Source organism: Cyprinus carpio, chromosome A5, assembly GCF_018340385.1.
Source record: "Cyprinus carpio isolate SPL01 chromosome A5, ASM1834038v1, whole genome shotgun sequence".
Lineage (NCBI taxonomy): Eukaryota > Metazoa > Chordata > Actinopteri > Cypriniformes > Cyprinidae > Cyprinus > Cyprinus carpio.
The window spans coordinates 20,760,493-20,776,943 of NC_056576.1; the positions used below are offsets into that span (position 1 = coordinate 20,760,493).

The following is a 16,451-nucleotide window of genomic DNA, read 5'->3' on the forward strand; positions in this document are numbered from 1 at the left end:
TTACACCAGGTTGCTTAAGGGACATTTTCCATGTAATGAGTGAAATTTTGGAAAATGAATTCCACTGGTCCTGTCTATGTAGTGATAAATAGAGAATATATCTGAATGACTGTTAATGAGCTGAATGTAGATTATGAGACGCAGAACTTCCTCTAATGCAGTGCCTCAAATGAGTTTGAGAAAATTGCTGACGGAGGACAGGGACACATTCTTGTGTGTGTGTAGGCCTGTGTAAAGGAGTGTTTGTGTGTGTGTGATCTCTGGCATGCTGGAGTGGGAGAGTGAAAACACTGTTAGTTTTTGTTTTCTGTGTCTTTGACACATAACAATAGCGGTGGGTGCGAGTTCTCAAGAGAGCTACTGATAACTATATACAAACACTATATGTGTGTCTGTTTGCCTGGAGACGTCTGATATAATAGAGAGAAACTGAGCTGAGAAGTCAAATCGCTTACATGTCTCAGAGTGTCATTTTGGATGTCTCCCTTTATCTGACATATACCCATATCAGGTCTTGGAACCTCTACTAATGAACTAAACAGTTGAATTGGGTATATAGGGGGCATCCAAAATTTACATTTTAGACAGGCATCCAGGAACAGAAACACTGACTTTATTTTATATTTATATAATTTAAACTGTTAAAGCTATAATTTGTATTTGTAGGTCAGATGGGTTCGGCTGACAAAAAGGTTTGGGAATTCTTGGTTTAGAGTAATTCTCACAGCAAATAATTCCATCATAAGTCCATCCACATTAAAAGTGCAATCTGTGGGACAGGACCACCAACTGGAAAATGAGACTGTGTAACAGGCATAAAATACTTCTGTAGTAAAATAATAATGTAACAAATTAAATTTAACAACATTATATATAGCAGTTAAAATGGGTTTGTAATTCACAGTAAAGTTTTTACCATTCCAATGAAGCTAGCTAAATCTGAATATATTTTGGAGTGTTAAATATGCTATTTCCCAAGTCTTTGGAAGTCAAATAATAGTTTTGTGCGTGGAACAGACTTAAATTTAAGCTCACAAATCTTTTTAGTCCTTGTGAGGAATTAGAAATGGTGTAAAATAAGAGTTGCTCATTCTGGCTAGCCTCTCCTTTTGTATTTAACTGAAGCAAGAAAATAATACAAGACTGGAATAACATTGGGACGATGAGGTGTACTATTCTCAGTATGGTCTCTCTGTTCTGAGAGCAGTTCCGGCTGGGCTTCAATGCTTCCCGCTGTGTGTTAGCATTTAGTGCTAGCTACAGTGGTATGCAGGGAATCTCTCCTCTTGGCCAGCTGAAATATGGCCTTGTGGCCCCTCCCTATCTGCCTCTTCAAGCCACTGAACTCCAGATCTTCAGACTCTCAGAGAGCCGTTAATGTGCACAGACTCACACGGCAACCTTCATGACTGTTCAGCCTCGACCTTTTGAACCTGACCCTCGGTGTGGGTATCTGTGAACATGGCTTTTGTCAACTGCCTCAGAGCACTCATCAACCAGGCTAAGGTAAGACAGAGAGAGACTGAGAGAGATACGCAAAACACAAAGTATAGCTTTAAAAGCACAAGAAAACAGGGAGTCATGCTTTGACTGACAGCTGTCAAGATCAGGTCTATCTGAGAAACGAAGCAGCTGCTCTTACTTAGCCTCTGTGTTGTTATGGTCTCTGAACACTAACAAACAGTACTAAAAGTTACCATGGTGTTACAAGTTTTTGGAGGCTCTATGTGTCCTTTTAATACTATGGCATATAAATATCATATGCTACCATCACTGTACCATAGTACTGCAACAGAACTTGTGTAAGGGAAACAACTCTTAAAAGCTTATGATCTGAATGTTTTTGTTCTTGAAAAGAAATGTTTTTTAGCATATACTGTGTGAATAGTTGTTAGAAGGCACTTTGTGAGCATGTGTAAGTGTTTTGGGTGGAGCAGTGGGCGTAGGAAATGATCATTTGCTGAACTGGACTCACTCACTGGCTGCTCTTAGTGAGGTGGGAATCAGCCAAAACTTTGTTACCAGGGCAACGTCTTTTTTAAAAGCATCCATTCACCCTTTCCGGATGGCTCAGCCAATAGGCTACACTGCAAACCCTATGACATCACAACGTTCCTAAGTGAGAGATCCTGATATATTTAGTTTTTTTTTTTTTTCGTTGCAGACTTTGGATACAGTGGAATGTCTGTTCAACTGAAATTACTGGAGAATTACACTTTGATTTAGGGGCACACACACACACACACACACACACACACACACACACACACACACACACACACACACACACACACACACACACACACACACACACAACAAACTGTTACTAAAAAATTAGATGTTGGGCAGAATTTCAGAGATAAAAAATGCAATAAATACTATATGTATATTATATATATATATATATATATATTATTTCAGATACTGCAAATGGAATTTTTAATATAATTGGAATTTAATATACTGAACAAATTGAAGGTGTGTGTGTGTGGTGTATATATATATATATTAAGTCTTCATATATGTACATGAAGACTTACTGTTTTTATTTTATCTCTGAAAATGAGAGATGTTAAAAAAATTACAATGTTAAAAATATTTATATTTTCAATCAACATTTTTATATATATATACTATATATATTATATATATATATATATATATATATATATATATATATATAAAATGTTGATAAGACCGGCTGACTGGGAACAGCCTCTTCATATCATGTTGATTGAAAAAAGAAATCTTTTTAAACATTGTAAAAGTCTTCATTTTTACTTTTGATCGCTTTATTGCATCTTTGCTGAATGAAAGTATTAATTTCTTTAAGAAGACCCCATACAGGCCACACTAATTGTATACTTCAAGTGTCCTTGTTATTAAGGGTTTATTTTATCAAGGTGATGCACAAAGTGAGAGCACCCAGAGAAAAGTAGACACAAAGATCTTCTTGTAAAATTCCATCAAATATGATTGTAACATTTTTTTCCCCTGATGTTTCAGAAGCTGACCTGCTGTCGTGTCCAGAGATCAGGTAAAGATGTGAGATTTTATTACAGCTGAATGGTTTTGCCACCAACAACATTACCATGGCACTTGCTAGTGCACCTAGAAAAACACTGTGTGATTTCCCGGCATTGAAATGTACACAATTCAGTCTTAAACAACATACTAAGGAATGTATAACAGTCTTTACTGTAACTGTTAATAAAATGTATGTAAAACAAAGTAGATTATATGGAGGAAATATCCCATGGTTCTGTTTTAAACTCTAATGCTACTTTCTTGATATCGATTGATCTGTATCTGCTTCCTGACCTCTACCCTCTCCATGCAGTGATCTGCTGTGGTTGTCACCCAGTTGCATTTTAGGAAAGTCATGGTAGTCTCCAGTCTTTGGATCATGTGACACAGAAAGTAGCTCATACTATTTATAACACACCTCAGATGGCATGGTAGATATCTAATGTGTAATCATTCCCCACAGACTGTGAGGCACAGGGCTTCCTCATGTGCCATAGGAGCCACTCTCTGGAAGTGCATGCTATGAAAAACACAAATAGAAATATATATGGCTTTTATTTTATATTTATATGTTTTGATTTTACGTGGACCTGCTGATCTTTGAAGGAACATTAAAATAAGACTCATAATGAGTCTTTTCTTGTTCTAGTTTAAAAATGATCAGACTAACAAATATTGGTCAGTCCCTTTGTGGAGCATATTTTAGGCACACTGTGTTTAGTTTCTGCTGGGACTTTATGAGTATGGTTTATTTGACTCTATAATTAGAATGTTTGTAGCTCATCCTAATTTGCAAAGGTCCCCACAACCTATGCAAATGAACGAGCTCAGCAAACAGACACATGTGTGTGGTTGTTTTTGGTGTAAATTATACACACAGACAAGCCATGTTTTGTCCACATGGGCGATAGCTTGGTTCTTTAATGCTGTCAGGATCTCTTAATGTTTATTCACTCAGTTTGATTGCTTCATCTGGTCACTGTTCTCTGGCATGTGTACAAACTTTAGAAATGTTCTTCAGTCCTTCTGATTTAACTTCAGATTAGATATCTATTCAGTCACATAGATTTCATTTCAGTTTCATTCAGATTAAAGTTTGGGAAGTATCAGTCCACAATGGCAGCAGCATCATCAGGCCAACCCATTCAAAATTAAATGTTATTTAAACAAATTCAAATGATTTGTTAATTTGTTGTTATATGGCTGTAACCACTCTTTTATGCTAGAGTTTTTAACCAGGACGTGAGGAAAAAAAAGAGACATATTATGTGAAAAAAAAAAATAGCTAGATTTAAATTATATAAAAAGCTAGTTAAAATTAAACATGAATTATCACTATTTATGCAAGAAGTTTATGTTTGACGTCTATTAGGTTTTTTTATATTATAAAATAAATTGTATTTGTCCATACCAGTGTAGAGATTCTTAATGCGTCTTGTGAAAATGTTTCTGTTCAATTATAAAATTAAAGTTGAAAAGTAATGGACTTGACCTGGGTGCATTTAAAGTGTGTCCTTATAAACCAAGACAGATAAAAATAGGCATTACATCAGTTTAAACAGCTCGCGACTGTTTGAAAAAGTCCGCTCGGCGTCATCACGGAAAACTACTACAGTCAAAAGACGCACACGTGAAGAGACTTCATGTCCCGTGATGCTTAGCGGTTTGAATGGTTACAGGGCAGCGTCCACGGAAAGTCCTTTTGATTAAAGTTTTTAAAGAAATGAATCGATAGTGATAGTGTTTAAGTGATGGAGCAGCATGAATAACCCCTGCTTCGTCTCAGGACTAAGACTTCGTGCGCCTCAAGAGTCTAACAAAGAAGAATTCCGGGGTTAAAAGTTGAGTTCAGAAGTCAGGAGAGAGTTGGCAAAGGAGTTTGGAAATGGATAAAAGCCGAAATGGCCAACACGCGCGATCTCTAACTTCACAGTTCAGAGAATCAACATACAGAGCCCTGACTTTACTGCGGAGGAATGCGAAACAGCGGCAGATAGCGAGTAAGTTATACAGAAAATGCATTTATTTTTTTTTTCTTTAAAGGAAAATTAGATTTTCTTAAGGCATCGGGTGAGACAGCAACGAGTCAGTCTGTTAAAACCTCTAAACGGGGCTCGACAGTGTACCCAGGATTGCTTTCTCTAGGGTTTTTGGCGTTTCATTTAATAATAAACCAGATATGTTTGGTACATTATTATAAAATATATATGTCATGAAATATTGTGCAAATTCAGTAACGACTAACCTTGAGGTTTCCTTAATGCATTGCTGAGTCCTCGGACATATACCGTGGTAACCATGGTTTCCCCCAATAGCATATTTAGTAAAGCTGATTACATCACATTGATTACATAAGTATTCTGCTTAAAAGGTGTTAGAATGTTTTCATGACGTATTTCTTTTTAATGACAATAGGCTAATGCACAACTAATTTTACAGTCCAGTAAGACTTTTTTTTTGTTGTAGAAACAATAACTTTAAGCATAGTAATATGATATTTTGGGCTAAAGCTGTGTTTATCACGGTAAAATGTCAGGGTCAGCTTTAATACAGTTACTTCAGTGTGCACGCGCTGCCACGTTTTTGCATGCAGCTGAAATAAGAGATCCTTTTATCTGTTAGAGGCCCACTGCCACACGCACGCGACCGTGGAGAATGAATGTATAAAGAGCTGGGTGTGAGAGAGATGAGTTCGAGTCTGTGCTCACACTCGCTGTGTTTCAAAACATGATGAGCTTCCTGCCTAGACAGTTGCTGCACACGTGCATGATGGTCAGAAATGCTGTTTAGAAAGGAATCTTAGTTGGTGTTGAGACACGGCCACTGTTTGTGCATCCATATACATCAACATAGTGCTGCTAATAATCACCTTTGGCTTCCCGCAAAGCTTTTATCTGGAGAAAGAAAGAGGGAACGAATCTGAAATTGCCTTCAATAAACATAACTGTCATTTATGTGTTCACATGTCTGGTCTTATAACAATCCCAGAATGTTTTTTGTTTTTTTTACAAGACAACTTTCTGCTGATCTCGTTACAAACATGACAGTGCGAGTTTCCCATTTCCATTGAGACTGTGATTATCTTAATGAGATTTTTAGTTGCTGTAATTAACCCTTTGTAGAAGTGCACGCCTGTCTTTAGAATTAGTTAGCTAGTTCCAGTGGACTTTTATCATGTTGAATTGTTTGCCCCAGAGGGCAGGGATGTGTTTGTCATTGTTGAAGGGATTTTGGACCTTAAATGGAGGAGTTTCAGAAGTCAAATGCTTTTACAGAAAATTAGCGTTTCCTCTTTCATGTGATTCATTTGATGGGCTTATGATGAGCATGTGATGAGCAGGTTTATCTTTAACCAGAGTATTTCAAATAAATGGGATTTAAAATAAATGGGACACACACACACACACACACACAGTGTTTTGAGTGTCTTTAATTTTGGATGTCTTTATATTTTTGCTTATAAAGTTATGTTAAAAACTATTAATTTAGTTTTTAATGAACATTTTCCTACCTTTAACTTTTACCTTTATTTTTTGCCACTGTGTCTTTAAGAGTCCCAATTTTGCAAGCAAAATTAGATTAAATTTACTGTTTCACTAGATGTTCATGTTTTCCTGTTGAGTTACAATATAGTTTTACCTTGACCAAAATTTAATAATAGGCTCTTTAAAAAGCATAATTGCATTGTGCATTGCACATTCACAAACTGTTAAGATCAAACTGAAATGATCAAAGATCTTACAATAAAACTTCAGCCACTAGTTTCAAATGTTGGGATCCCTCAGAAAGATATGCAGAGCGGAATATGATATGACTCTTCTGAATGGAGGCAGCGAGCATGTCATATGTGCTGCTGTGGCTTCATGGTTTGAGCTTGTGGATGGTTCTTCTCTCTAGGTTTCTTTCGGTTGTTGGGTGTTGTTTGACGTACAGTAATAACCTCTGCAGAATGTCAGCTGAGAGGAAGCAAGCATTACATTCCAGTATTGCAACATAAAAAAAAGACTGTGTGGTTCACCTAAATATTAACTTTATTACAGAAAAAAGGCTGGATTGACTGACCTTGTCACATCCAGAGAGAAGGAGAGAGACTAATAGCTTTTGGTCCACCTACTTTTCCTTGTGAGATGAGATTAATGTGATCTCTAGACTTTTATGAGGGAGGTGGAAATTTAAGTCATCAGTAATTTTATTGTATTCTTATGCTACTTGTTTTGAATAATTTGAAACATTGTGTATATTAGAAGTTTCAGCGGAAGTCATGTATTAGTAAATTGCAGTCAAATGTTATAAAAATGGCACAACTATTGAAAACTTGAATCGAATACAGTACCAAAAATTTCATATGTTTAATACAATGCCCCAGTAAAAAAAAGTTTGTCGGAGAAACGTTTTGGCGTTTAAGGGATCGCATCACTGAACACAGGAGTTCAATCAAAAGAGGTGACAGCAAAACAGTTTAAAGAATCCTATCATCTTGTGTCCTCCTCCTTGTTCTTTGGTATTAAACACACAAAAATACCAGTAAAATATATTTGTTGATATGTCTGTATATTAATAGACATAAAAAGACATTTTTAACTTTTATTTTTTCATACATTTGTATATATGAATTTTTTTTTACATTTGTATATATGAAAGTCAAACAGTGATATATGAGATCTCCGTTGTATCTTGTCCTGTTGGGTCGATATTTGGTCAGGCACATTGGTCTGATGAGGTCTCCGTGGTCTGGCTAGACTAAATAAAATTGATACTCTGATCTTCTTGGGTGCATCTGAAAATAACTGTGTGTTTGATGATGTTGATTTCTGCTCCTATGTTTGTCATCTGTATCCAGACAGCTGTAAAATGCCACAGAGCAAACCACTGTTTTTCAAGCCCTGCTGCAAGAACCTTAGTGAGAGCTGCTTATCACAACACAACAGACACATACATTCAAAAAAGGGCATGAAAGTACAAGGCAAACAAATAGTGAAGTTCAAACAGCCCACAGGCCTCTGCAAGAGGAAGCTGATCGTGTACGAAGTTCTCACATTGTTTCATTATTTTTCTCTTTCTCATCACTGTGTGTGTGCTGAATTTCTGGGGCCTTGTTAAAGAAAGGTCACTGCAGTTATGACCATGCAGAAACATCTTGTGTGTGTGCTTGTGCTCGTGAGTGTGTGTGTAAGGGAAATACTTAAGTAACAGCTGTTCCTGGAGCTCTAGACCAAATAGGCTGGTGAGTAGACTGTCCACACGCTGCATGTTTGATGGTACCTTGTGTTTCAGCCTGCTGATCTTGGATGATGATAGTGATTTTGACTAGGGAGAGTCCAGTGAAATGGTCCTAAGTATTCTAAGGTTTCTGTGACAATTTATGTTTACATGGAAGTGTCATGTTTTCCCTTTTTCTGGTCTGTAATTCTTTAAATAAATGGTTGTAGATTAGGATTGATAGAGGGATCGATCCATTTATAGATTCATTCATTGTTTAAGTGATTTATGCTTTGATTGATTGATTTCTTCCTTCCTTCGTTCCAGCTGATTTACATGGATGGAAATCATAAGAAATGTAATAATAGTTTATGAATGATGAGGTAATTTCAGATGTCAGATATGATTAAAGTAATAATGTGTGGTTCAATAAGTGAGTCATTAGTGCAGTTACTCTTTAGCAATTAGTGTTTGGAACAGGCTTGGAATAAAAACGGTTCTATGTTCCCAGACAGAGAAGTATTTGGTGTTTAAATGTTTTGAAATGAACATTTTAATTTGTTAATACAGGTACTTTTTTTATTTTTATTTTTTTACACAGAGAGGTAAATCTTATCTAATCTAATCTTTATATATATATATATATATATATATATATATATATATATATATATATATATATATATATATATATATATATTAATTGCACTGCAAAGAAAACGGACCAACCAATAAGATTCACACTTTTGGTCACATGTCCTACAAAGTGGTACCACTCGTGACCAGACTATTTTGCTTCAGAAACGCAAAGTTGAGCAGCACTTTGTGTACAGGGGTAACTGGGCTATTACTACTTTTCTAAAAATGCCACTTCAGCCCCTTTCACACTGCACGTTGGACCTGGAATATTGCCGGAACATTGCCGGGTCGCCTTCTGTGTGAACACAAACACATCCCGGGATTGATCCCGTGTTGGGGACCTAGTAATGTTGCCGGGTTCAGTCCCGGAGCGAGCGCTGTGTGAACAAAAGCCACAAATAATGCCGTGTCGTAGTGATCGTAGTTAACGTGTCTAGCGTTTTCGACTCGTACATTACACGTTACACCCTGATATCACGTGTCTTCACGGGACCTTTACAGGTTGTGTGTGAACGCACGCGCGTGTTATGTTTAGTGTATTGAATTGTGGTGTGGGAGGGGTATAGTGTAGCGGGACGGGAACAATTGCTGGGACACATTACCCGTGTATTTTCCGGAATCGCAGTGTGAAAGGGGCTTTGGTGTCAGAGAGTGAATTGGCATTTTCATTCATCCTGTCTGCCACTGGTCAGAACTAAGATCACACATGTGAAAATCGGACCAAATTTTCATGCAGAACATTTGAGTTGGTGTGAAGGTCTTAACTCTAACAGTAACTCTAACAAGGTCTCAACTCTCGGGTCTCGACTCGTAAAGATTGTAGATTTGATTGGATTTGCTTTTTTTGTTTAGATTGAATAAATCTCTTTGTCATGTTGGATCATTTAAGACCAGTCAATAGTTTGGGTTTGCAACAAGTTCTAAATGCATACTGCTTAAAAATGCACACATTTGAAGAAATCTGAAGCGTTTGAAGCGGTTTTAGACTTTTTTTTTTTCTGGTCTTCTTGCTAGATTTGTGTGTGCATGCATGTTTTTCATGCTGTGTTTGTGTTTGAAGTGGAAATGCTGTGTGTAGCAGAAGGCCCGTGTGTGTGCTGATGTGATAATGCTCTGTGTATGAATAGGTGCGCATATGTAAAGTGATAGTGTGTAAGAAAGTGAGCCGATTGTCATGTTTCAGTTTGAGTTTAGTTTATTTTCAGGTATATATGGCCTCTCGTCCCATAGTTACACAAGATCACAATGACATAATATATATATACAATGACAATCTCCATGCATTGTCATGGCCATCTTCTGCTCAGTTTGACACAGTTATTGAGCTGATGTTGTCTTTAGCGTACAATGATTGTATTTTAGTGTCCATCAGTTTCTGGGAATGCGAGGGCATAGCTGAGTCACTCACTGTCATTCATTTCCTCTTTCAGATTACATCGTCTGTCTGTCTCACACTCGTGATTTTCTCATGGTCTGTTTCACTTTTGCCATGCACCCCGTCATTCTGTATCTGGGGTTTGTGAGCATGAGTTTGTTTGCGTGTTGCCTGTCTGTTGCTGATAGACATCAAAGAGGCCCATCGAAAAGGAAGTGATGCGTGTATGACATCGCCACACCCTTTTCGTGCTGTGACATTTTCCTTTGTGCTTTCCTGTCTGATTCCTTGTTTCCTGAACTGTCTGTCCTTCTCCCTCTCCTTTACCACTCCTTTCCTTTCCCCTCAATCTCACAGGACCCAAGGAATGACAGCAAATCCCAGGGAACAGGAAATGACTGTTCAGACTGTCTAACTTTGATCCAATCATAATTGATCAGGACATACTTGCTCCGTTTAACTACTCCTCTCCGTAATTTTTCAGTACTACACTGTAAAAAAAAAAAAAAAAATTGGTAAAAATAGGACACAATGTACTGTAATAAAAGGAAGTAGTTTTCAATACAGATATTTTTTACAGGCGCTTTATCTACAGTATATTTAAAAATTTGCACTTCAATGCATTGTGTTTTCACGGTTAATGGAAATGTCTGTAAAAATGAATGGATAATGTCCTGGCAGAAAATTACCAGTACATTTTAGGCACAATATTGTCAGTTCTGGTTCTTGCGCATCTCCGAGCAACACAAAGCAGTGTTTTATTATGAATGTATCTGCATTTTTTAAATGAATCAGGTGAGTTAGTGATTCAGTTATACATTTTAACGACAGTGACTTGTTTCGTTCCTGAAAGAATCAGCGGTTTGAATCAGTGGCTACGTGTGAAATTGTGAACTCTATGCATAGGTACTGCTTTTATATACGTGCGATGTCAGTAATGATGTTCTTTGATAATGTAAATGCTCATAACTTTCCTCAATAACTGAGGAAATGTAAGCATTATAATTCATAACTCACAACATTTTTTTTATTGTTATTATGTTAAATACAAATTCAGACATATTAAAAATATTTTATGACATGACATCCGTATGCTACTTGACTAAAAAGATTATGTGTAGTTTAACATTAGGCTGCTTTTGGACTACCCTTGAGTTGGTTCACTCTCTGGCTATGAATCTAAATAATTAAATTTGCATGATAATATCGTGTAGCAGCGATCTCACAGGCTAAGGATAGAACGATATGACTATAGAGCATATCGTCCAGCACTACCCGGTGTACTATGCTCATCATACCAGCATCAATTGGGTTACTTTCTCAGCCATTCACAAGTCCTCTCCCTTGATTATTTTTTTTTTTGTCTACATCGCACACCCCATGTTCAGCACAGAAACACACATGTAAACACCTTGTCTAATTGTCGCTGGGCTTTGGGCTGGTTATGTTACACTTCACCAAATTGAATAACTTTATGAAGCACCTAACAGTCCCTCAGGGCCTAACACAGAGCCCTAATAAGGCTAATGACAGGCCGTTTGGATTATGGCGCTTGAGCTCATTTGGCATGTTGAGGCACACAAGAACACACAGACTGTAGTGTGGTACGTGGAGGAGGAGTTTTTGAGGGCCGAACATTTGGTCTCAGGAACCAGATGGTGTAAATGGGTGGGGGGGTGGGAAGGAAGGCCCCAATCCCTCCCCCTCAGGATACTGACGCCACAGTAAATCAGATCCTGCTCAGCTTCTCAGAGACGATTTGGTTAAACGTGACTTCGCCATGGCCTTGTTTGGATAAAAAATACCTTTCTGCTTGGACCTTTTGGAAATATATGAGTGTATGTTGGTTTTAGGCAGGTTGTAAGTGTTTGAATGGCTGTTGCAGGCACTTTTCTGTGTCTCTTAAAGGTTAACACGTAATGTTGAACCACTGGAGTTTTAAGTGATTAGGATGGAGAGGTCGTCCCTACAGCATCGAAAGGGTCACGGTGAGTTTTAACCTCACTTTATTCTTAAGTGCGTCTGGCTCTGGTCTCCATACTAAGTGCCTTTGGGTTGTTGGCTAGTTTTCTGTAGCTATGTGATTTGATTCAGAACGCCGAGATTTCATGATTTCTTATCAGTCTTTAGAAAGACAAAACAGTAATAATATTAAATTCTGTAGATTTTATATTCGTTTTTTATTAATACACCATTTTTCACTGGACCTTCCCGCGGACCCCCTAACACCACCTTGAGGACCCTGGAGGTCCCCGAACCCCATTTGGAAAACCCCTGCTGTAGATTGTAGGAGAATTTCTTATGACATTGCAATCCTGTGTGTATGTATGTATGTGTGCAAATGTGTGTATGTCCTTGAGTGTGGATTGAGGCTAATGTGTTTAATAGCTGGTGTGGAAGTGCAGCGCTGCTTCTGACACAAAGGGTTTCATGAGAATTTGACCTTTGTACCCTGAACCTAATGTCAGTCAGTGAAGAATGTTAATCATACATTTGTTTGTCTGTTGGGTGAATGAGAGGAGAAGTGTAAGAGGAGAAAGAGAGGCATACACAGGATTGGTAGAAGAAGTGTAAGTGGAGGTGGACTCTGGGATTGTGGGTAGAAGCCAGAGAACTGCTAAGAACAATGAACTGTATTCAGCCAAACACACACACAGTAGAGCACAGAAAACATTTCCTTCCCTACACACACACTTCTTAGATGCTATTTATTCATGCAGCAGATGCTTCTATCTAAAAGCATTTTACTTAGATCTGCTTAGATTTAAACATCTTAAAATGACTGATATGAACTCAAAACAAAGCCAAGATCGTGTTAAAGAGAGAGTTCACCTGAAAATGTAAATTGTCATCATTTATTCATCCCCATGTTGCTCCAAACCTGTATGACTTTCTTCTTCAGAACACTAAAGAAGATATTTTGAAGAATGTTGGTTATCAAGTGGTTTTGGTTACTATTGACATCCATTGTATTAACAAAAAACACTGAAACATTTCTCAAAATATCTTCTTTCATATTTCATAGAAGAAAAAGTCATACAGGATTGGAACGACATGAGGTGAGTAAATGATGACAGAAGTTTCATTTTTGGTTGGACTGTTCCTTTAACAGTATGTGTGGATGTGATCTGTTTCTCTTCAAAGAGATGTCTAAATTCATAAAGAATCAGTCGTGTACCATAAATATCCAGAAATCCACAGCAGCTTGTTCACAAATGCAGTTATGTTCTTCGGGAGCATAGCGATACTCTGTGGAAAGGGTGGAGACTCCTCAGAAACTCCTCTAAAGAACACAGGGGCTCTTCAGAAATGCACAGACACTCTTCAAAATGCAGACTCTTTCGGAACACAGAGTCTTTTCAGAAACAGAGGCTTCTTAGTCCATTTCTCAAAAGTCGCAGTGTTTTCCTGATGATCCTCTGGACATGTCTGTGACCTTTCATTTCTATCAGAGATACAAAGATGTCATAGAATTATCAAAAATGTACATTAGCACATTAAGAAATAAATCAGAAGACCTCTTGAAATGGTCACTGGAGTGGACTAGTTAAAGCACTGACCTGAATGCTGTTTGCTTTCAACCGAAACTACTTCAGGAAGACTGAAGACACATAGAGGCTTTGTTAGGGATCCAATCAGTGGAGACTGAGTTTGACTTTTGTTTTTCAGAGTCTTGGAAGTTGAAACAGATTGAAAATCTGCAAATGTATACAAAATATTTTTGTAACGTGTTATAAAAAGTAGAGATGCACCGATTACAATTTCCAATTTTTTGTAAGTGTGATCTGCCGATACCGATTTTTGCCGATTCCGATTTTTTTTCTAAGAACTATAATTGACAGCATATACAAGCAAAATTTTATTTTCATAATATTTTTATTTTAATTATATATAAGCAAGATTTTATTTTTATAATTTAAATTGTTAAAGATTATTATTTCACTTGTTAAAGTATCTTTTTTTAATTAATGAGCTAGAAAGTTTATCTGTTTTTACATCCTCAGGGGTGCAGAACCTAGTTATTATTGTTGACAGGCATTTAAAATTTGATAGACATATCTCTTCTGTTATTGGGTCCAGTTTCTATCAGCTTCGTTTACTGTCTAAAATTATAAACTTTCTCACTTCTAAAACTCTAGAAATGGCTGTTCATGCGTTTGTTACATCTCATCTAGATAACTGCAGTTCCTTATATTGCGGTATATCTAAATCTCAAATTGCGCAACTTCATCTTGTCCAAAACGCTGCAGCCAGACTTCTTTTAAAGTGCCGTAAACATGAACACATCACTCCAATTCTTAGATATCTACACTGGTTGCCGATCTGTCAGAGAATAGACTTTAAAATTCTCCTCTGTGTATATTAATCCCTACATAACAAAGCTCCTGTCTATCTATCTGAACTACTTTATCTTTATACTCAGTCTAGAAGCCTGCGATCCTGTGACCAGGCTTTGTTGGTCGTAGAGGGGAGCGTGCATTTTCGGTGGCAGGGCCACGACTCTGGAATACCCTGCCCTTAGAGATTAGAACGGCCCCTTCCTTGTCTATTTTTAAGTCCTTGCTAAAAACCTATTTGTTTTCCTTAGTGTATTGACTACTGTGATGTTAAATTTTTAAATGGGTGGTTTGAAATTTTTTTGTGGTCTGTTTTTTTGTGTATGTGTAAAATTCTTACTCTTCTGCAAAGCACTTTGGTCAGTCTGGTGGCTGTTGTAAATGCGCTATACAAATAAAATTGAAATTGAAATTGAAAATTAAACTAGTCTCACTCTCTGTCTTCACTCACAGTAAAAAACTTCCACGCCAACGACATGTTTTCATTAGGGCTAGGTTTTGGCACAAATTTCATGATTCGATTCAATTCTCATTCACAAGCTTTCGATTCAATTAGATTACCAATTCCATTTGATTCAATATCGATTATTTTATGATTTTATTTTATATATATCAGGTACAGTACATGCCAAATTTTGTCAAGGGAAAAAATGTCTTAACTAATGCTGTAAAATATACATGAGAGTCATTTGGTACTACATTACTATAATATTGAAGGTTAAAATTGACTGATTTATAAGCTATAGCATACAACGGTTGAAATTACACAATGAAGTTTTTAAAATAAAGAAGTTACAATTGAATAATAATATTTCTACTTCAATTCATATTTTTTAAATATAAAAACTTAAATTGTGGATGTCATAAAAAATTGATGGATTTATTCAAACATAAATTAAACACAAGAACAGTAAATATTATAATGAATATGTTATATGGTGCAAATATTTAGCAAAATACCCCTCTCTACAGTTTATTTTTCTATCTGACTAATGAGTTTATGGTCACCGAATATGTTTGTTTCTGAGGTAAATGTAACATTATGTGTCATTGTTTACAAGCTGTTATATTGACGTCTTTGCGCGTCTGAAACATTGATTGAGAGATTACATGAGACAAGATACGGATTGTAAAGTTGTACTCTTTCTTTTAACTTACCTTTGGATGTTTAGTCGTGACTCATGTTTATTTTGAGCTGAAGCTGGTATTAATGTGGATGATATGATTAGTTCACGTGCGCCTCGCACTGCTGCGTCTTTTGAACTGAGGCGCTGCTACAGCGATCTGTCACTTCAGATTAAACAGTGCCAAAACGGCATTTATTATTTGAATACTGCAATTCAATGGACATAAATTGAAACCTGAGACTCTGTTTCATATTAAAAGCGACAAAGCACAATGCTTTTTGAGATTTATTGGATAGGTAGTGGCCTTCAATGTTCTGTTCATTATCTGAAGACAGACTAGACTAATCGATTCTTGGGATTTAAGAATCGATATCGTTCCATAAATAAGAGAATCGATTAATATCGAGATATCGATATTTTTTTACCCAGCCCTAGTTTGCATGCGGCTGTGAGCATGATGTCACGGCCGTGCTTGCGCTCACAGCCGCGTGTAGACGGTCGGCTGTGAGCTCAGTGATGGTGGTGTTTGTGATCAGATACGGGTGTATGGCTGATCGATCGGTGCATCTCTAATAAAAAGGTCAGTTTTTTTTCCATTAATTAATGTATTAGGTATGATTAACTAATCTTAAACATTTTTACAGCATTTATTAATCAGAATCAGAAAGAGCTTTATTCGCCAAGTGTATGCAAACACACAAGGAATTTGTTGTGGTTTTTTAGGAGCTCTTGGTACAAACATATATA

General features: G+C 36.9%; 1 protein-coding gene across 4 annotated transcripts in view; it reads left to right on the forward strand.

Annotated features, from left to right (window-relative positions):
• The first annotated feature begins 1,390 nt into the window (after positions 1-1,390).
• The window catches only part of LOC109096680 (stAR-related lipid transfer protein 13-like), a 51,949-nt gene continuing 36,888 nt past the window's right edge, over positions 1,391-16,451 (forward strand). Inside the window, exons 1-2 of one of the 4 annotated variants that reach the window (XM_042756384.1) lie at positions 1,391-1,506; positions 3,007-3,037. In XM_042756384.1, coding sequence (XP_042612318.1) covers positions 1,462-1,506; positions 3,007-3,037 — 76 coding nt within the window. In that variant the 5' untranslated portion in view covers positions 1,391-1,461. Of the gene's footprint in view, positions 1,507-3,006; positions 3,038-4,637; positions 5,028-11,984; positions 12,229-16,451 lie in introns of those variants that run through there. The other 3 variants (XM_042756383.1, XM_042756382.1, XM_042756385.1) reach the window with 3 other exon arrangements.